This window comes from Caloenas nicobarica, chromosome 1 (genome assembly GCF_036013445.1).
Source record: "Caloenas nicobarica isolate bCalNic1 chromosome 1, bCalNic1.hap1, whole genome shotgun sequence".
Lineage (NCBI taxonomy): Eukaryota > Metazoa > Chordata > Aves > Columbiformes > Columbidae > Caloenas > Caloenas nicobarica.
This window is the reverse complement of record NC_088245.1, coordinates 161,247,328-161,270,409: the sequence shown is the minus strand read 5'-3', so window position 1 is coordinate 161,270,409 and position 23,082 is coordinate 161,247,328. Positions and strand designations below refer to the sequence as shown.

At 39.7% G+C, this 23,082-nt stretch overlaps 1 protein-coding gene across 2 annotated transcripts in view; it reads right to left on the bottom strand.

Annotated features, from left to right (window-relative positions):
* Positions 1-23,082, bottom strand: part of ABCC4 (ATP binding cassette subfamily C member 4 (PEL blood group)) — a 158,033-nt gene that overhangs the window by 105,963 nt on the left and 28,988 nt on the right. For both annotated transcript variants that reach the window (XM_065642154.1, XM_065642160.1), the window contains exons 8-13: positions 20,163-20,412; positions 15,974-16,078; positions 10,839-10,928; positions 10,291-10,482; positions 8,652-8,746; positions 8,460-8,546 (exon numbers count right to left, since the gene is read on the bottom strand). In XM_065642154.1, coding sequence (XP_065498226.1) covers positions 8,460-8,546; positions 8,652-8,746; positions 10,291-10,482; positions 10,839-10,928; positions 15,974-16,078; positions 20,163-20,412 — 819 coding nt within the window. The remainder of the gene's footprint in view (positions 1-8,459; positions 8,547-8,651; positions 8,747-10,290; positions 10,483-10,838; positions 10,929-15,973; positions 16,079-20,162; positions 20,413-23,082) is intronic.

Here is a 23,082-nt window from a genome sequence, read left to right as displayed (position 1 = left end):
ACAGCTTACTGGGACAAACTAGTCACTAGAATATCCTACAGCTGAAAACCTTTAAATCTTGATCCTGAGTCACAGTGAACCCACTGCACATCAAGTTTGCATTTGGAGGGGAAAAAAAAGAAGAGGAAAAAAAAAGTGGATTATCACAGCATCAGAGCAAACCAATTGGAACAGTCAGAGCTGTCAGCACAGTATCCTGCATGACCTTGATCTCAGGAGGGAAGGCACAAATGACCTCTGTGGAAATTTATATTTCCACTGATCTACCAGTTCATTCAATTGAGAATTTTTTTAAAAAAACAACAATTCTTGATTTGATGTCTATCTGAGTAGGAAGAAACTAGCTGAATAGTTTGTTGATAACAGGTGAGTAGAAAAATTGTTGTCACGATTCACTGGCATGAGCACAGGGAGGAAAAACGGCAACAAACAGTGTATATTTAGATCTATTACCACGTTAAACAACTCACTGCTCAGACAGCTCACTAGAAAATTTTGCCATTTAAAATAGTGTATCATCGTGGAGCACAGAAGTTGCAAAACTAGTAAAATACTAAGCATATACTTATCATCTGTTTCAAAATATCAAATTACTTGAGTTTTATGTTCGAAACCTTTTTCTAATTTTTTTTTTTTAATATTCTCTCACCTACTTGACAACATCTATTCTGCAGTTTACAGCGAGCATTAAGTTCATACAGTGCCTTGGGTGCCACAGAAGACCAAAGCCAGAGTTAGAAGAGAGGCTCAGCAAAACCAAATGTGGCAAAAGGGCTGGTAAAAAACTCAGAAGGCTCGCTGAATTCTTGTTAGTGAAAACTTGGTATTGTCTTAGAACTGAAAAAAAAAAAAAACCAAAACACAAAAAAAACCCACAAACCAAAAAAACCACACCACACACAAAACTCACACCAAACAAAACAAAAAAGCCACCATCACAAAAAACAAAACCAACACCACACAACTCCAAAATAGTCCATATGTGTTTATAACTGGTTCACTAACACTTAGTTTCATCACGCCACCTACTTTTAGTAATACTGCTCTGTGTGGCTGAAGAAAGACTCACCATCAGTTCTGGGTGAAACCCCCAATTCTATGTGAGCCACTATCTGACAGTGTGTCCCCTTCTCACTGATGAATTGGGGGATCCAGGGAAAGCCCGTCTCAGCAGGGGACATAGCTGGTCCATGGGTTCAGACCTCTGCTGGAGTATGCCCAGAACTGCCACCACGTTTCGACTCGCTGTTTAAAACCCCAAAAGGGTGACCTTCCTTGCGCTTCTCCGCACTCTCGGGAGGCACACTCTTGTCAGTCGGAATGTGAAGCATATTTAATGCATGATAACAGGAAAAATTACTGCACAAATTGCAGTCACCATTGCCACATTCATTAAATACACAAATGCACACACACACATGCACCCAGCCAGACAAGATCTGGACAGAGAAGACCCAAAGGTTCGTCAGCCTCTTCAGTACAACGAAAAGATGATGAAGGTGCTATGAAAGTTGCATCCCCTTCCCAAAGTAAGAATCAATTTAAACTTAGAAGCGCTCCTGACATGTCGGATGGGTTGTTCTGCATGTTTAAGCTCAACAACAGAAATTTCAACATCCTTGAAGATGTATTCCAGGGGCAAGTTACATTCACCATTACAAAATTATTCTGTGAAGTCCATGTTTACATCTTTTGGTGCAAATCCACTACTTCCCCAATTGCAGTAGGTATATTCCTGTGTACACAGTCCCTTCACACATTAAGTCTTTCTCCTCCAGACAGGAAAGAAAAAATAAAGTCCCAAAAATAAAGTCCCCCAAATATATTACTTTTTATTCTTTCTAGTGACAAATAGTTCTCTCTCTCTTTCCGCCCCCCCACCCCTCCCGACTCCTGAATGTTCTTGATGGGCTACACTGGAGTCTGAAGCTGGTCTACAGTTTTTGGAAGTGGACAAAACTGAAACATTATTCCTGCTGAGACCTTACAGGCACAAAACATTATAGGAGAATTGCTTTACCTGTACTACCAGATATAGTACTGCTCATAAATCCCAGGGCGCGGTTTCTTCAACAAGAGCATGACATTGCTGACTCATACTGGATTTGTGATCTACCACAATCGGAGCCTCCTTTTCCATAAAACTGCCACACTAGTGATCCCTGCTCATTGTGTGTTCATGGAGTCAACACTTTGCACTTATCCCTGCTGCATTCATCTATTAATTCACGACCTGCAACCAAGACTTTCCAAACTCCTGTCTGTCTCCAGAACTGCCTGAAGCATCACCTGGTCTTCCATCACCTACAAATTTAGCATTAATGACCTTTTTTCATCATTGGGAGTACCAGACTCAGGATAGAACTCTCCAGAAATTACACTCTTCCAACTCAACAAAAATAAGCAATATTTTAAGTTAATAAATGTAAGTAACAGTATACTATCACCCATTTTAAAAACCCATTGCACTTTGACAGCAAACTTCTATACAATTAAAAACAAATTAGCTTGAGCTTTGATAGGGCAGAGCATGCAGCAGAAGACACTCAGAAGGGCCCCACAAGAACACAGTGCTCTTCTATGTAAAGGCGGCATCTTGGTGCTTCTGTGCATGCGAATCCTCCTTTGTTCTTTCTTCCCTATCAGGTTTTCTTTTCTTTGAGACAAGTTGTTCTTTAATCTTTTTTAAGTTTTTATCTCCAAGAACCAGCTTGCTTTCACCTTTGCAAAGTGTCTCCTCTTTAATGATTCTACTTCCTTCCTCACCATTCTTTTCGTCCCTCCATTATGGAAGTTCACATGCAAGTTTAACTTTAGTTAATACTTATATTTGTTTCAATGGTAATAACCACTGATATGAAATTAAAGCATATGCAGAAGTACTCACAGACATAAAGCCTTTGTTATATTAATCTACCAACTACATTTGCTTTCCTCTCCCTTTAAATTTAAGTGGTTTAGGTAGAACAATCCCTCGGTTGTTTTAGAAAATTTCAGAACAAAAAAAAAGTGTGATATGTTTGCCAGAGACAAAAAAATCCCACATCTACTATGGTGTTTCTATTTCTATGCCCATCTTGCTAACCGGTTTTCCCCATCTCATGACAAGCCCCAGCCTCCACTGGGCTAACACATAAAGACAACCAGTCCACAAAATCCATTGCCCTGTCCAAGGCACCAGCCAGAAGTGGGTGGCTGGAGAAAGTATATAAGCAAACATACAGTGACGCTTCCTTTGGTACACATTTCTAGCTTCCAGAGTCCATATATTAGGGACTTTTTGAGCCAGAGATCTTAGTGTTTAAGTAGCTCTTCATAAACTTTTCCTACATGAATCTGCACACCTCCCTCTTGAGCCCATTTTTGGTTTAGTATTCATAAAACTGTTTTGCAAGTGCACCCACAGACCACTGAAGCACACAACTACACTGGGGGTTTTTTTGCTTTTATATCGCGTGATCTTAAAAAAAGAAAAAAAAAAAATCAAACATTTATGTGAGATAAAAACTGAAAAAAATTACCATTTTTTGAAAACACACAGTGTACAGTGATCACACTTGTGCTTTTCACTTTCTGGGAAAAACAAACAAACACGCCAAAACCCCAAGCAACATCACTACAACATATTCATACCTTTTAAACGTATTCCCTACAATAAATTCAACAGAGCTCAATGAATTTCAATTGTATCATCTAAACATAAAGGTTATAACTAATATGTTTTCAAGACCAACACCTGTAACACAAAAAGGAGGTACAGGGCATTGATGTTTGCCCAGTACTTCTCATGAGGGCTGTAACCACTGCAGTGGGATCAGAGGCATAGAGCATCAACCAGGTGTGAAACACAAAGTGGGAAGGAAGCCTTAGAGATATCCTTGATTTAGAGAGATCCTACCTGAAAGTGAGAAGAGTGAAATCCTTATATTTACACGCCAGCTCTCCTGTACACTTGCCATCAATGGACGAAGCATGTTATATATATGCCTTTAATCACAGCACTGGCAAGTGCATGCCAGGGTTATCTTTGCTTGGTCCCTCTGACACACCGACTCTGTCTGTAATCCCTCTACAGAAACAAAACATGCTAGCTTTTATCTGCTAGTTCTACAGGACTGATGAGCTCCACTTTCTTTTAATTATGTACATCACCATACTAGCCCTTTTTCCTCAAAATTCGAATGCTACAGGAGATCTACAAGCATACATTTGAGAGGTATGAGACTGGAAGCATTCATGGACTTCTAAGGGTTCTAAAACTCAAATTACTTTAAAAAAAGGAAATATTCAGATCTATATATTTATTTTTTTTAAATGCTCTTACTTTTTTTACCCTATTTATTTTGCTCCTCCCCTCAAGCACTTCTGGGGCTTAGGTAAGAGCACACTGAGGAATTCGGGATCTCTTAATCCATGCACTTCGCACGATGGAATTTCCCCACTCTGCTGTCAGTTCGATTCTTCCTCACCGTTTTCTGCAGTTATGTAGGACACTTTTGCTACAAAACCATGCCTGCTCCCTTCCCTCTCTTGCAGAGGAAGGCTCAGCTACCTCAGATGGCAACGGGGAGACTTTATCTTTCAGGACACCTGGTCAACCTGCCAGGTGACTCTCTGGTCAGCCTCAACACACGGTTATCCTATGAGCCATTGCCCAGTTACGTGTCCCTTGAGTTCCTAGGGGATGCCATCGCCTGCTACCAAAATGCTCCACCTGAAGAGATGCTAAAGTTCATTACTGTGCTGTGATAACTGTAGTGGTTTCTTCTGCAGCTTTTATCTAGTTCCAGAGGCAAAACTGAGAGAGAGGACAAATGACCACACATTCAAAAAAACTGTTAAAAAAAAAAAAGGAGAGAGAGAGAGATTTGTGGAATTCTATTTGATAGCAGGAATGATGCACCTGTGCATACCACTCCCAAGTACCACCACAACTTTAGGTCTCATTTCAAAAGATTCCCAGACAGTCCTGCAAGTCTGTCTACTTTCATAAGAAAGAAAGGAGGCTGATCACCAACCGAGACTGGCACACAGCTCCTGTCACTGGAAAAGACACAAGGGAAGAACCGTGCCTGTCTTAACAGACTGATGGATTGTAAATCTCACTCTTATAAACACCATTTCGAGTCAATATCACTGATGGGACACAATTTAATTTCTATCCAAAGGCGATCTGAAACCATATAATCTATAGAAATATGTTTAGAAAGGTGCACAGGGAGAGCAGAAAATTTCTTGGGATCAAAGCACGACCAAATGATTTTCACAGAACATCACAGGCTATTCCAAACTTCGGCATACAAAGAAACGTGCTACTGCATATGTATGGTTGTCCCTCATTTCAAAACCAGAGGTCTCAAAATACCACATTCCTAAAAAGCTAATGAAAAGTTACTTTTATTTTTATCTCTCTCTCTCTAGATATATATATATATAGATATGTGTATTTTCATACACACACACAAATATATAGAAAAACATAGAACTATACTAGTGCCCCCTCACTGGGAAAAGGCTGAAGCATGCCTACTGTTAACCATCAAGAGAACTCACAGTAAAAGAGGCTACAAATAACATAAAAATAGGGAATCTCCACTTTATACCCTACTAAATCCCAAATAATCTGACCAGGAAAGAGGAATTCATTGAAAAACTGGCTTTATCTGTTCCATCATCCATGGAACAACTTGTCTATATTATGGAGAAATTCATAATAGACACATCCTTTATTAATAATATTGTGGACAGTTTTGCCACTGGAGCTGTGCTACTAGCATTTTTTCTCATTTGAAAAGTATTTATATATTTTAAATTGTTTACTGCAATAGCTGAACAGAGCGAGGAGAAGCAGCAAATGTAATGAGCCAGTCATCCACAGACCGCAGCTTCTGCGAATTACTAGGAACATACCTATCTTTGATGTAAACACATAGACTACAAGCTTCTAAAAAAAAATAAAATAAAATAAAATTACAAGAAAAAAAAGAGCGAGTGAACTGAACAATATCCATTTCAGATTCTCATTAACTAACCCACTGCTTCTTCCATCTCATCCATTGTTTTATGCCTCGTGGTTCAGACTCCTGGGGGCAGCTCATATGAAGTGGTGTCTCAGACATTCCTCAGCACCATGTTCTAAGAAATCCTTCTTGCCCAAGTGCTTTTCTCTCTCCTCCACATTTCTAGCACTATTCAGGAAGCATTAAAGAACATGCCCTGCCTTGTTTTTCAAAGCAAGCTACTGAACATACCGCTCTCCCCACCACCCCCAGCACCTTTTACAGCTGCCATGGAAGGCCTCAGGAGACAACTTCTGTTTGTAAAAAAGGCCTCCCTGAAGATCTTGATCAGGGAGGCCTTGCTCAGTTTTCCTTGCCATTGCTACTCCACCCAGTCCTTTTTTTCCACAAAATGCTTTCATTCTGCTTTTATCTGTTTCGCTCCAACTGATCTAGAGTTGGAGAGGAAGAGCAAACAAAAGTAAAATAAGAACGCCAGCTAGTTTTCCGAGTTTCGAATTCTCTGACATAATCTCCTTATTTCTCCTCATCTCCACACATTTATCAGCAAAACATACGCTGTGCTTGCAGAGCAACAGCTTCTAGCTCCTTCATGGCTTTGTACGTACAAAAACCCAGACTTCAAGTTTTGCAGTAGGACAGGGGTATCAAACTCCTTTTCACTGGGGCTGACATCAGCCTGGCGGTTGCCTTCAAAGGGCCGGGTGTAATTTTAGGACTGGATAAATGTAACTACTACTACATTTATCCAGTCCTAAAATTACATCCGGCCCTTTGAAGGCAACCGCCAGGCTGATGTGGCCCCCAGTGAAAACGAGTGTGACACCCCTGCCGTAGGATGCAGATGCTCCCAATGTCACAGCTCACATAAAACGCAGAATAAATTGAAGAGCCAACGTGACCTCCCTTGCAAGGCACTACTGTGCGCTCCTGTGTGAAAAGACCTTCAGATTTAAGGGAGAGACAGGTTAACAGCTCGGGCGGGTGAACTTTCAGAACTCAGGTGCTGACAGAGCCAGATGCTGGAGTTGTAGGGTGGTCTTGTGCAGAAACAGAAAAGCAGCAGCTAAAGCCTAGATATCTTCAAAAGGCATTAAGGGAATTTGATCGAGTGTGTGAACTACAGAAGTAATGAACTCCATCTATCAGCTGTGGCAGGTGAAAATGGTCCTGCACACAATAACGAACATAAAGCCTATGCATCATAAAACTCTTACTCCATGCTGGCTGATGGAAACAAACAGTAGCCATTTGAGGAAATCAATAGCACAAAATGTTGATGGTGTTTCAGAGGGATCTCCAAATTCAAGACTGCAAACATCAATAGGACGTACAATTTTCAGATGTAGACACTAGAAGCTTCCCCACGTGGGGAATCAAAACACACATGCAGTGCTAGTCAATGCAAATTCTACAGCCATTTCTGCAAGACGAGTTTTTATGATTGTCTAGGGGTGGAGAGGAGGGAACAACAGCAAAACCAAGTTAATTCATGTATTTAGAGCACGGAATTCAAAGGATGTAAGTATGCTGAAGAAAACGTTCTCATTTAAGGCTTCAGCCAAAGCCCAATGAACTCAGTAAATGGAATTTTTTTCCTTCTACTTCTAATAAATTCTAGATTATACTTTTTAATACCAGGCTATAAGGAAGCAAGGATGAAACACAGTCTGGGAATACTGGATTATTCTCACACTCACTATGTGCCATAGATTAGGCAGTCTGAAAGAAGAGAGAGATGGAGAAGTGGGAATCCACTGAGAAAGGAACCTGACTTTTCACGAATATTCTTCTATTTCTTCAGGAATGAAAGGAGGTCCAATATCGCTCATTTCACGGTAAGCTTATACATTATCTTTTCCTCTATTTCTGCTCTCCACGGTCTGCTCTGTAGGCCATGGTTCTGTTTCAGCTGTCTAAGAGAGATTTCAACCATTCGAGAACCAAAATGAAAAATCACTCGAAAATTTAAGAGTTCTGTCCTTTTCTTTAGCCACTTTAATGAAGTGCTTATTACTATGCAAATAAAGCTACAGCAAACTAAGAAGTGATCTGAAATCCCAACCCATATTATTCTTCACTCATATGCATGTAATATACATAAACCCCAATATTTATAAACCCCAGTACTCAGGTATGAAATCTGACATTTTCCTCAAGAAAATATCATACATTCTCTTAGAATAATTCTACTTATAATATCTTCAAAATGGACTTTTACGGGGCTTTTAAAAATCACGAACAAAATGACAGACACACACAGGAAAAAAAACCTATACATCTTCCAAATACACAAAATAGAGGACAAACAAATTCAGAAAGTGAATGCATTAAGTTTCATGAAGAGATCCATCTCCCCAAAACTGCTTTCTCATGTTTTTCTAAAAGGAATTAGAAGATAACAATTGTACTTCAAATGAAAATAAAGCAGTAACATACTTTTCAAACAAATGTCTTCCAACTTCAGCATCTACTGCACTCAGCGGATCATCCAAGAGATAGATGTCTGCATCCTGATACACAGCTCTAAAAGGTTTAAAGAAAGTCAGTATTGCAAAGTCTTACATTTGTTTACTTCAATCACTAAAGTCTGACAACTTGTAAATTTTAGAAACAGCAGAAAACATTAACCTGGCCAGATTTACACGGGCCTTCTGTCCCCCACTCAGCGTAGCTCCACGATCTCCTATTACTGTTAAGTCACCATCTGCTAATAATTCCAAGTCCTGCGAACATGAAAGAAGAGCTAGAAAGATTTTTCTTTTTTTCTTTTCATCATTTTAACTTCTGATCAACAAAGCTGCTTCAACATAACATTTTCTTCTTTGAAAAATATTAACTTATAATCTCACATTAAAAGATAAGGATTCATACTAAATGAAATATCTGCAGTTACTATATGACTTTGTACCTTCTGCAAAAGATAATTAAGAAAGCGGGAAAAACAGGTGAGATCTTAAAGTTCAATTTTTCTACAGCTTTGCCAGAAGGAAGTGCACTACTGTTCTTAGTATTACAAGGAATATTTGGTGGTGATTTAAAAAAACCCCAATCAAACTAAAAATTAAGTATAAGATAATTAATTATTTTTACTAGAACAAAATGAGCTGTCACAATAAATAAAACCAAACTATTATCAGTAAACTATCTTCTATTTGACAGTGTCCCTAAGAACTGCATTACTTTTATTCTTACTGCAACGTATCCATGAGAAAAACTACAAAAATATTAATCACACAATTTGGTTAATTTATGGGGCTTGGGAATACAAATAAGAGAACAAAATTATACAGTGTGCCATGTCATATTATTGTATTTCCTACTAAAGAAACACAGAATTTTTATATTAAGCCATAAAACGTATTCTGAAAGTTTAGTCATAGCTTTTGTAAGATAAATAAATTTGAAAGAAAGCTATGAAAGCAAATCTACCATCAAATATGAAGTGTTTTTTCTTTTTTAATGCAGTCTGCTGTCTTTCAAAGTCACTAAAACTTTAAGTTCAGACAACAGCATATGACTGAATATCAGCAGGAGATACTAAAACTCTATCTACTGTGTGTAAAAACCTTGCAAAAAAATTTTCGTCCTAGTAACCATCTGCTTTTCACCTGTGTTGCTGCTGACAGGAATCTCGTAACATGCTGCATAAAACCTTTTTAGCTGCCAAGCAAAATGTCTGTTTCTTGACAAATCTGGCTTAATCCTCTTCTATATCTCATGTCACAAACTCCTCTGCACGCAGAGCTTTCAAAAAATATTTTTTTCATAAAACTACTTGGGCTCAGCAAGTTCTCCAATATATAGCACTAAGGTTCTTCTGATAGCTGTTAGCAATGCATAATACATGATAGACATGACATTTACTTTAAAAAAAAGCAAACAGGGTATTTACAAAATGGAAGTTACAAACAGAGCTAGCTTGATAATTTGTTTTCCACCTTTTATTGCATTTACACACACACCTACCATAATATCAGTGAAAAGGGCTAAACTGATTATGAAATTAAATAATTGGGAATAGCTTTTTCCTAATTTGTCTGTGCTTCGCATAAGCTAGATCTCCCTCTAGTGAAAGTTTTAGGAATTACAAGAATGTGCTTGCACAAATGTCAAAAATAGTTACGCATATTTCTGTTAAGCAATAGGATCTTTTTCACATGCTACTAATAATAGCCAATTCTATGTATTATATATTGCAACACATACCACCAGTTTGAAAGAACACCAAGATAAAAATAAACATCATCACTTAAGGAGAAAACCGTACCTTTTTAAGAGCACAGACTTTTAAAACTTTTTCGTATTTTTCTTTCTCATATTCCTTGTCAAACAGTATATTACTTCTTACTGTACCAGAAAACACCCAAGGCTGCTGAGAAACATAGGCGATTCTTCCAGTAACATTTATCAAACCTTTGTCTTTAGGCAGCTCGCCAAGTATAGCACTTAAGAGCGAAGACTGGAAAAGATTTAAAAAGTAAAAATTGAAAAGTTTGATTGCGTTAAAGACATCACAGAGATTGAGCAGCGTTTACTGACACAATGACCTATTTCACCCTGCCACTCAAACTACTGCCAGCAGTAGAAAAGCACTAGCACTCTCTACATGGAGCACAGAAGCAACGTACAAAATACTGTTTAATTCTGAACCATCTCCTCCCCACCCCTAGGAGGACATCTGCCTGTCCTGAATGCCAGCATCTTGATGTCAAGTGTGGCGTTATACACAGAACAGAACTGTACATTTTCAAGTTTCTGTTTACATTTAACGAACTCATAAAAAGTCCACAGAACGGAGTAAACAGTAAGACTTACTTTTCCAGCTCCTACAGGACCGATCACAGCCAGTAATTCCCCCCGTCTGACAGTAAATGAAAGTTGTTGAAGTGCTGGGCTCTCTAAACTCTGTGAATTTAAGAGAAAAATAGGTTTCCTCAGTAATAGAATATGCACCATCAAAACAACTCTTTAGAAACAGAATACATTATAAATTAGCAACCAGTACACCCAACACACTTTGAGGCACACAGCGTGCCTCTTCAGCAATTCACAAACACTTCTGGGAGACCCTGGTCCTTCACCACAATTGAGTCGTACAGATAAAACAGCGTGCGAGGAACAAGGAGCATGAAGGCAGCAGAAGCGGCACCTCCTCGTGTCCTCACGGCAGCTTAGTGCGAAGCTGGGGTGGCCACCTTGGACACACGCTGGCCACCACACCGGCATTCACGGCCCCAGCACAGCCAGCCCGGTGACCCTGAGGAGTTGGAAAAATGCTGGAAAAAGGGAGGGTTGAAGCTCTCTTGGAGCCCCAGGAAAGCCAGGTCTATGTTTGCTCTAGTCAAGGCTCTATCCGAAGTGAAAATACACAACTTCATCTTGTAGGATGCAGATTCTCAGAGACTTTTCATGCACAACATAGTGGGCTATTTGTGTGAAAATAACTACCCTAGGATTGTTTGTTCAATATTCCTTTTTAGTATGCCTATCATTTATGTTACACTACTGATAAGTGCTTATTTCTCAACGTATTTTGCACCTCTCCTATCGAGGTTGTAAAAATGCTTATTTCTTGTGAAAAGAAAGGATTCTCACGTGTTTAATAGCTATGCAAAACTGCAATTCCTAAGGGCCTGGTGCAGCTCCCTCTCATTAAAGCAAAACACCCTTGTAACACGATCTGCCTTTACATGCATCTTAGACCACACTAAGCATGACTGACACTAAAATGCAAACAGGAAAATATATACATTTAAGAAAAAAATTAAAAAACAGTATTTCTATTAAAGGACCAAACAAAAACCCAGCCATAAGCTTCAAGAAAGGAGAGCAAGGTGAAAAATAGTTAGTATACCTCTTCACAGCTTGCAGACTGCTTAAAATTTCCAGCCACCCTTTGAAGCTCAAGGGGGCACCACCTAACCCCGCATGAAAGATGCTGCATGACCAAGTTCTGGCACTGCGAAAAGGGGAAGCTTGGAACTCGTTTCAGATTATTTGGGAGAGACACAGGTACAGCATCCATCCACACCTGTGACAGCTGGGGGAGCTGGGCTGGCACACACATGTCCACACGTGCCAGGAGAAATACTCGGTTGGGCAGCACCGTACCCAGAGCTCAAACCTCCATGCCCCCCCATCACAGCCCCCACTTCGTGGAAGCACCGCAGGTTCACACGAAATCAGAGTCACGCTGTGAGAACTCGAACTTGTGCACGTTGTGCAACTCTGCAAAATGACATTTGTTGCTATTACTAATTTCCACAAGGTGGCATCAATGGGGCCTTTTTCCTTTTCTCCACCCTCCCTCCCAAACAGTGTTTTACTGTGAATTTGATCTCTCCGTCCAGAGTACAGAGTTCAGGTGTTCAGATGGCACAAAGGTCAGGGGAACTCTACAAACTCATGGCAGCCAAGGCTGCTTTTTTTTTTTTTAATACAAAATTTGTAGGAAGAGAAAAAAAAACCCTCTTATTAAATAGATTGCTCTGTATGGAAAAAGTACGTAAGCTTCTAGACACACAGGCCCTTCTTCAAACCTCTTCTGTATTCACGAAAGTGCAAAAATATTCCCACGCACACTCAGGTTTTCAAAATAAAGATATAAGAACCTAAAAAGATTACAGAAAATTTTTTAAAAAACTTTTTCAACTATTACCCAAATGTTATATATTAAAGCAGTGTTGTAAGATAACATAGACCCTATATAAAAGCAGCAATGCAAGCAAACAGCATTGGCCACAAATATCCAAGGGACATGGTATTTTCACAAAATAGAATTCCATATAATTAAAGACAATTTGCCCTGAATTCATCACACCTAGTTTTAGGCACTAAACTGAGGTACTTAAATTAGAGCGCGGACTAATATTACAGCTAAGTTCATCTGAGAGCTCATTACTACAGTGGTCCCAGCTCCCCTGTGCCCGCTCAACTATCTGCATCTTTCACTTTTCTCACACAGAATCACAGAATGTTAGGGATTGGAAGGGACCTCAAAAGATCATCTAGTCCAATCCCCCTGCAGGAGCAGGAACACCTAGATGAGGTTATACAGGAATGTGTCCAGGCAGGTTTTGAATGTCTCCAGAGAAGGAGACTCCACAACCTCCCTGGGCAGCCTGTTCCAGCGCTCTGGCACCCTCACCATGAAGAAGTTTCTTCTCATATTTAAGTGGAACCTCTTGTGTTCCAGTTTGTACTCATTGCCCCTTGTCCTATCATTGGTTGTCACCGAGAAGAGCCTGGCTCCATCCTCCTGACACTCACCCTTTACATATTTATAAACATTAATGAGGTCACCCCTCAGTCTCCTCTTCTCCAAGCTAAAGAGCCCCAGCTCCCTCAGCCTTTCCTCACACGGGAGATGCTCCACTCCCTTCATCATCTTTGTGGCCCTGCGCTGGACTCTCTCCAGCAGTTCCCTGTCCTTCTTGAACTGAGGGGCCCAGAACCGGACACAATATTCCAGATGAGGTCTCACCAGGGCAGAGTAGACGGGAAGGAGAACCTCTCTCGACCTACTAACCACCCCCCTTCTAATACACCCCAGGATGCCATTGACCTTCCTGGCCACAAGGGCACAGTGCTGGCTCATGGTCATCCTGCTGTCCACCAGGACCACCAGGTCCCTTTCCCCTACACTGCTCTCTAATAGGTCATTCCCCAAGCTATAGTGGAACCTGGGGTTGTTCCTGCCTAGATGCAGGACTCTACACTTGCCCTTGCTATATTTCCTTAAATTTTTCCCCCCTCTCCTGCCACTTGTTCTTGCCTCACCTTGCAGATGGGTGGTTCATGGCACTCAGCTACCAGAAAACACATCGTATTAAAAGTGATTCATTTTTTATTGTTTTATCCCTCTGAACTGGTTCACCACAGGGTCGTACATCCAAGCATTAACAGCAGCACAAGGGAGGGAACAGAGACACGGAGTGTGAGGACAGAAGAACGTTCCCTTCAGGGGCAGCAACTCCTTAGGTGAGCTTGGGGAGACCTCACTCATCATCCACTCAAGAGGGAGGCACACTGTATCCCTTAGATAGGATGTAGAGATCGTAACATCACACAGAAGCATTATCCCACTTAGGCTCCTCATTTCTGTGACTGAAATTACAAGGGATAAATTAGGCCTCTGTTCAAATGCTTGAATTTTAAATCTAAAGTTGCTCAGCTGAGCAGACAGACTGTTCTGTAAACTCAAGTCACACCAGTGAAAACCCAGACTGAAGAATCCCTGATTCCATGCTGGTATCAGACTGGCCTGTAGGACTCGAATACTTGCCTTATTAAAACAGGAGTGTTACCGTTAACTAATTGTTTTGTTTCTCTTTTGATAAAGCATAATGCAATGTAAGGTTTTTTCCTAAAAGTCTAGCTAATAATCTCTTTTTTACTTCCAGTGACGTGCGATTTGTGGATTGTCGGGATTTTTAGTAGCTCTTTCGGCTCGTAATCTTTAAAATTAAAAAATTACCATTCAGCTGTACACTGTCTATAAAGAGATCCAAAGAGTCATTAGAAACCTAGTCAGGGTAGTAAGCTAAATCGCTCACTTGACAAAGGATAGCATGCTTTTGTTATTCCTTTTCTAACTGCTGTTTCTCAGAACTCATCATCTTTTCAGTAAGCAAATTTGTAAAATTATTTTGCAACATCGTAAGAGTATATATAAGACTAACTTCCTGAGTCGGTTTTAATAATTCTGGGAGAACTATACTTCTCTCATGCACACTGCAATTATATATCAAAATGAAAATTACATAAAAAGTTTTGTGGGTGGTCTGGTTTAAATCACAAGGAAACCAGTAATTCCAGTCATGCTGCCCTGCTTTATGCAATATAAACGGTGGTGTTTTATGGGCACATTATGCAATCATTTCCTGTAAATTGTTAATGGTATCGATGTTGGCTTGGGAAGAAAACAAAGACTAAGAAATACATCCTATTTTGCATTGGAATGTATTCACCATTGAGTTTTTCGTATCAATTAAAAGTTTGTTCAATGTCTCAGAAAGAATTTATGTCACAGAGACAACTCCAAGAAAGCAAAGCCCAGTAATGTAGCAATTTTGTTTTGTAGCTGAGCAGTAGTAATAGGCAGATCCTCACATATGTCTTCACACTTTTCTTCCTTGGGCCACAGCACATGGAGGGCAAGAGGGTACATAAAAGGAAATACATTATGTCTTATTTGCATTACATTTATATGCAAAATTCATTTCTAGAGCTTCCAGCTTTTCTTATGGAGACTGAAGCTTCCCTTGTGCAAGGATACAGGCAGCTCGTAATAGCTCCAACAATTAATCACAAATTGCTGCTTGCCATAGGAATTGCAGTTTTAAAACAGAAATAACAGTCAACCTTTGTCTTTCTTACAGAAAAGGATCCATAGCAGATTTATCACCTGTGTATTGTCCCTTTTTCTAGTCATTTTGGTGGATTTTAAGCAGAGAACAATTTGTAGCGGAACACTTTCAATTAAAATACACAGAGTAACAAATACACATAGACTAGTCTCTAAAGCTTTCAAATCTGTTATGAGAAGTATAATATTGTACTAGTTCTAGACTAATGGACTGATCAGTGCTTAGTTCACAGAAAAAAAAAACAACCAACATGTGCTAAGGCCCACCTTACTGTGCTGTCTGTCCTTAATTCCAGTTTAAGTATCTTAGCTGCAATACAGCACTGTTTAGTAACAAGAGATATTTTCACATAGAAATGTATAGGTTTTCGTTTAGCATAATATTCAGGAATAGCTACTTCTAAGATGCACTTGATAGTGCTTTCAGTACTATTCTACAGAGATAGCTTAACATAGTAAAAGGATTCTCATACACAAAAGATGGAATACAAAACATCAGCACACTATACATAGACATAATGCTTTTTAGACTTAAAATGCCTGCAGCACCAACATACTTTACATTTAGTAGAAGTAAATTTACCTTATCCCAATAGCAAGTCAAATCCTGAACATGAAGAATGATATTCTCATTATTACCATGCAGTTGTGGATTGAAGTGTGAGACTTCATCAAGCATCAGAAAGTTCTGCAATAAAATAAAAGCACACGATATTGACTAATGTGAAACCGGGAATAGGAAATGAACCCACGCACATATATTCGGAAGCAGCATACAGAACATTAACTATGGGGAGAAAAATAATGCAAAAAACTGATCCAGGAATTACATTTCCAAAGTGACGCACAACTCCTTCAACAGTGTACCTTTAACTAGCTAGCAGTCCCCTCCTAAAAAAAGTGCAGATTTTTTAGCATAAAAGTTCTATGACACTCTAACAACCTGCTCAAATAAAAGAGAATTCCTGAATCAAACGGACCTTAAGAACTAGTCCTGTCTTTCCTTTGAAACACTGTCATACCTTGTAATTATTTGATTCCTCCTTCCCACACAGAAGACGTGAAACCCTTGGTTCAAGACCTTATCATTCCACTGGTTTTATGTGAAGGCTTATTTTATTTTAGTTTTACTGAGAAAAATGATGCGGACACAGTTAGAAGCTGTCTGTTGTCCCTATTAAGCACTCTTCCAGTGACAAAAATGCTGCAGAACACTATCTGAACCTCTCCTCTTTTTAAGGTCTAGGGCATTAACAAAAAACTTGCTTACACCTGCATAACCGGTTCATTCCACTTTTACTACTGTACTTCTACATTGAGGAGGAGGAGGAGGCATTGATCTCTTCTCTCTGGCAACCAAAGACACAACCCAAGGGAATGGCAGGAAGATGTGCCGGGGGAGGTTTAGGTTGGACATGAGGAAAAGGTTCTTCCCCCAGAGGGTGGTGGAGCACTGGAACAGGCTCCCCAGGGAGGTGTCACGGCCCCAAGCCTGACAGTGTTCAAGAAGAGACTGGACAAGCCCTCAGACACATGGTGTGACCTGTGGGGTTGTCCTGTGCAGGGACAGGAGCTGGACTCGATGATCCTTGTGGGTCCTTCCAACTCAGAACATTCCGATAACGAATGAGACTCTGGCATGCTAACTAGTTACACGACCCCTGAGTGGCCGGCGTCCGCCCTTTTTTTTTTTTTTTTTTTTTAAAAAAAAAGAAATTATTTAGACCTCATTAATGTTTATAAATATATAAAGGGTGAGTGTCAGGAGGATGGAGCCAGGCTCTTCTCGGTGACAAACAATGATAAGACAAGGGGCAATGGGTACAAACTGGAACACAGGAGGTTCCACTTAAATATGAGAAGAAACTTCTTCACGGTGAGGGTGCCAGAGCACTGGAACAGGCTGCCCAGGGAGGTTGTGGAGTCTCCTTCTCTGGAGACATTCAAAACCCGCCTGGACACATTCCTGTGTAACCTCATCTAGGTGTTCCTGCTCCTGCAGGGGGATTGGACTACATGATCTTTTGAGGTCCCTTCCAATCCCCAACATTCTGTGATACCCCTCCGACCAGGTAAATGTGCAAAGCCACACACGCCTCAGCTCTCCGGCCAGGTGAGTATTGCTGAACGCTGTTTTAGACAGGCAGGACCCAACAGGTGTGTGTGTGAAAGAGAATTAAGGAGGAGAGGGTGGGAGGCAGGGAAAGAAACTCCAAACACAGCCTAAATCAATACTGGAGTGCGTGGATTGAGAAAAGACCTCAGAAGTGTGATTTGGATTTAGATGATGGCTGAAATACCACAGCGGTCTTAAGCAAGGAGTTGTGTCTCATTGTTTCTGCATTTACTAAGAATTTCCTCTTACAGTAGTAGCATTCATCCCAGGTATAAATCCTAGCTAGCTATTTAACTCAAAAATATTAGAGTATCACATACGGAAGATTTCAAACAAAACCAGTACAAACGAAGAAAAAAGTTATACGGTTAACATCATTAATTTTAAACAGTATTGGGGAAAAAAAATCAACACTAGAAATACAGCTTTCAAATGCAGGAAAGTAACTTAAGCCTTAGAGACTCTTTAAGTTCTCTTAAAATATTTTTCCATTGTTTTTGTACTTAATAATCTTCCATGCAGACAAAAATAAAGTTGCTATCATCCACAGGATGCTGAGAAGCAAAATCTACCTCGAGATATGACTGTGTCCTTGAAAGAGAAACATTTATCTTTTGCACCCAGCTAAAACTTATCCTCTTTTCTGCGTGTCTGCCAAAATAACCCTCCCCAAAACAACCGCTCCCATGTTGTTTCATGAGGGAACTCTGAGCTTGTTGCTCCATCACAAAAGAGTGAATGAGCTTCAAGAAGAGACGCAGACCAGCTCTCACATGTCTAGCTAAGGGTGAGGGGAAAAAAGAGCTTAGGTGAAAAACATAATGAAGAGATCACTATTCTTTTTGCCACACAGTTCTTATGTGTGTATAAATGAATATGGAAGGAAAGGCTATTACTTCCCAGCTGACTATCGTTCTTTATTGTCACCTGAAGCACAGTATTTCCTGCTTCCTTCTCTCCATCTGAGAGTACTTTAAGATCAGTGCAGAAACCTCACTTGTTCTACAAAATGTAAAAGAAAGCACTTTCTTAAAAAAAATACATTTTCAGTTTTGCCCAAATATACCTAGCCATCATCTTAATAATTTTTTTCTGTATTTCTTTCTCTTTTCTAATTCCTTTCCACTTATTTACAACTCAATAACACATCTTTGGTCATCAGTATCATCTTGTCATTCAGTAGCAAAATATCCCACTCTAAAATAGTTTGGGACACGGAAGGTAAGAAGTTGGTGATGGCATCCGGGATGCTACAGATTCATTAGGACAACTCTTTGCCCAATGAACCTTGATGCTGGAGCTGGTTTCCAAAAACCATCCTTAAGGAATCATAAGTGCCAGGGAGCTGGAGCCAGATGCCAGAAGCAAATTCATGTGACCACTACGATATGCTAGAAACAGAGACAAGAGGGGAAAAGGGCACAGATCGTCCCTGCCTCTGCTCAAGTGCTGTTCTTCTGTTCCTACAGCATCGTTTTCAGGCATTCACGTCTCTCAACCTGCACAGCTTGAAAGATCCCCTGAAAGAGCACTGCTCTGCAGCTGGATACAGGTATGTGCAAGCACAGAAAAGACAGTGTGCAACATCCAGCAGCCCAAGCACTCCTCTCCCCTCCCACACTTTAGTTTAAAAAGTAATAATAAATGTTAATGCCTACAATATTGCTGTGGTCATGATTTTCACATATTAACCTTCTCTAACTCCATTTGTGTCAACTCTTACAAAATGCTTCTTTGAAGCGCAAAGATTACCTGTTTAATACATAGGTATTTGTGTAGTTAGTAAATTTAATATAGTTAGAAAATTTATCAACAAAAAACCTGACCTACTATACTCAAGCACACTGGAGAAGCAAATAAGAGATTTTTAGCTACTTTCATCAACAAATGGCACAGTGACACTACGCAAAGCCATATGATTACATCTAAAGTGTTGGTTTGCCCTATTCTAGATTAGATTAACCTGGTTTTCTTGCAAAACTAAGTTCTAAAACGGCTGTCATGCTTTAATTCTATATTTCAATAACCTGAGAATTTGGGATTTTTAAAGCTTTAAATTCAAAATGCACTTTGCATTTAAGCCTTTCGCTTTGCAGTTTATGCTGAAGTCCTGGTACATGCATCAAACACGACTATTTTATCCACAAGATACATTAAATGCAGCAAACCAAACAAAATAAAGGCCATCTTCCAAAGCTAGCAGCATTATTGATGTTCATCCTTATTGAATTCGAGTCTGCACTCCAGTAGTGAAAGCAGCCACCACACTAGCTGGGGCTTTCACATGTCCTCCACAGCTGACAGTGTAGAGCAGCATGCACGGAATATGAATCCTACAGCTTCCATCTCTCTGCTTTGTCCTCCATCTCCCAGTCCCAACATACCTGCACATCTGTACACACGTTCCTCTTGCTTCACAAATGTCTACAACATCTCTTTGCATGTACACTCTTCGCCTACATTTCAGCCTGCTCTACAGCCTGTGTCATGTTTTTGCACGTACATACACACAGCAACACATTTAGTTTTCAGAAGAGGTTATTTCATTAAAAATCCTGAACTGCAAAACTAAAGTAAGGCTGCTTTTGTTGGTGACATTAAAACAATATTAGAGTAAGAGAAGAAATCCACATACTGTTCTAATCCATCACCATACCTTGATTCGTCGTATGCTAACCACCGCCTCAGATACTTTCTCAACAGCCGCAGGGAAGAAGAGAGTTACTGTCAGTCTTACTGCACCGTACAGGGACACTGCAACGAACACCCGACTTGCAGAGATGGCATTGCCGAGCAGCACATATGCCATGAAAGTCATGAACACTGTTATTTTGCTTGCCACAAAGAAAGAGGCTAAGTTCAGTCCTCGAAGGTAGGAGCTTTTCATAACCATGGCAATCTCCTTCCTAAAAATATAAAATACAAACAATCACATCAATGTCTCTCTCATTACAGTTGCCACTCATTACAAAAGGATGAGGGAAAACCAGACTCAGGATTTTACTTTCATAACCTTTCTACTCCCCTTGCACCACCCCAGCTGATATGTAAATAATCTATGTTATATAGTAAGTAACAAACAAGAATCTAAAAGGCTTAGAAGTTGAGTGGGGAAAATTATTATATTTAATATCATAGTAGCTATAGAAAATAATTATTTGTCAAAGACAGAAAACCAAAATACTCTTATTTTTCCTGCTTGGGTCAAACTAATATTTTAATTCAGATTCTAATCTGCTTCAAATCTTTCTGGGTTGCACACAAGAACAAAGAGGAAAACACCTCTGTATAAGGGACAAGCACCCACAAACTCCTTGTCCTTCAATATCAAAATCCTGTAGAGTTCAGACATAAACCTCCTGATAACATCAATACACACTCTGCAGTTGAAAAAACAGGACAACTTCCAAAATATCAAGAGTTCACCCATGGCCCAAGTATCTAACATCACTCAGCTGCTGCTTCTCAAACTAGATCATAGAATTTGCAGTATTTCCTTCAATCTCAGGCTAAATCCTGCCGAATTGGAACCCTGCTCCTGGCTTCTTTTGCTCTAGGAATTCTGGTTCATAATTCAGAAACTACTGATCTGTGAGACCAATTGTTCCGCCAGCCATAACCCGAGCTCAATAGCGACTGAAGTACTGCAGAGACACAGGAGTCCCCCTGCTGATGTGGATGTTCTCAATTTCCACTTTCAGTTTCCACTTCTAAATGACTCATCAAGTCTAGTCCTCAAAAACGTTACTGCGCTGTCTACAATGTGGATGCCATCAGGCTGAACTTCTTACTAAAAACAGCAGCTTTTCTTTATCGAGAAAGCCACAACAAGTTACTCCTTCCCCATACACTCTAGTTCCATATGCTTGAATTAATAAAGATTATAAAATCCTGTAACAATTCCTAATTTCTCTTCCCAAATATTCTGGCAATTCTCAGGGAAAATCTTGATCATTTTGATCACCTTCCATTTGGAACCATATACTAAGATTAGAAACTCGAGTTATGATTATACAATTTGAAGTAAATTAAGTCCTCGCTGAACAGAAAGAAGGATGCGGGATGCGCTACTGGAAAACTAGTTAAGCAGCTTTCCCACTATACTTGCCAAATTGGCTGAATTGACAGACTTTGAAAGAGTTTCAAGCACTTATATTTTTCAGCTTAAGGGCTCACAATCTCTGATCTCCTCCAGAGTACAGTGAAAGAACATTTGTCTGTAAACTCCTTGAACTGGGTCTAATTCAATTACTTTTACAATCCTGGATGAAACTCTTTTCCCACCCTCTAATAATCCTTAATAATCCTCTTGCTATCTGTGGATAATCAGCAAGTTCTTTGTGCTACTCTCCATAAATATCAGGCAAATTACAGCCTAGCCGCAGGCTGTACACAATATACTACATTGTCTTAAGGCACAGAGTTATATAAAAGGAAACTAATACGGGAAGCCACAGGAAAAAAGAGCAACGGAGGAGTTCAGATGTTGTCTTAGCAACGTCAACGGCCACTGTGGAAATACTGGCCAATAAAACACCTGTCTGAATTTAAAACTTCTAACTACAGTTTTACACAGCGCAGTTAAAGAAGAGAGGTCAAAATATGTTTTGGAAGAGCTTATTTCTCTCCATCACTTAAAAGAAAGCCTCTAATCCTAACAAGGTGTTTGACTTGGAAATCTAAAGTTTAGTGATTTGAATACACTCACTAAGGAAGCTTTCAGTAAAGAAATACCCTCTTTGGCTCCACACAAGACAGCAAAGCTTTCAATCAAGAACACTCGATCAGCACAGGTTCCTATAATCTCAAGGAAGAAAGGATTATGTGCACGAGAGGAAATGTCCCAAGGAACATTAGCAAGTTTGCAAGCCTGCACATGGATGTAAAGGAAAAAAATTCCTTTTAAAAAAAGGAATTCCAAATAAAACAAATGAAAAAAAAGAGAATCTACAGCAGGATAACAACCTTCTACTTATATGCTAGAGAAGGACATAACATGAAAAGTAAATAATGAGAAATATGCTCCTGAACTCCTCCAGTTATCCTTTAGCATTGAATGCTCTTATATTGTCAAGTAAAAGCATAAATATTGACCAAAGATCACATTTATGGGTAAGTTTTAATCAGATCCTGACTGACCTCTGAAATGAAAAGTCTTAGGATACCAAACTCAGCTGGGCTTGCCAGTTGAAGAACTAGGGAATTCCTGAGCTGCTGCCTTTCTCCCCTCCACCCTTCCCGGATGGCTTGAGCAATACGTCAAAATGCAGAAAGGGAAGCAGAGCACAATCTGGGGATACTGTCATTCAGGACAAAAAGTCAGACTCCGTATATTTCTCAGAAGAGAAATGTCTGCTTATTGGTTCCTTGCTATTAGTTTACAGAACTGTGAGGATGAAATAGTTCAATTACAACTATTACAGTCTATTAGTTGCTGTTTATAAACACAAGTGTAAAAGGAAGCGTAAAAAAGCACAAGAAAAGAGAATTTCTAAATCTCGAAGGCTTTCTTTCTTTTTCTGAATCTTAAGACATATTTTCATTACTTCATTCTTGCTATAGAAAGTTTAAAAAAA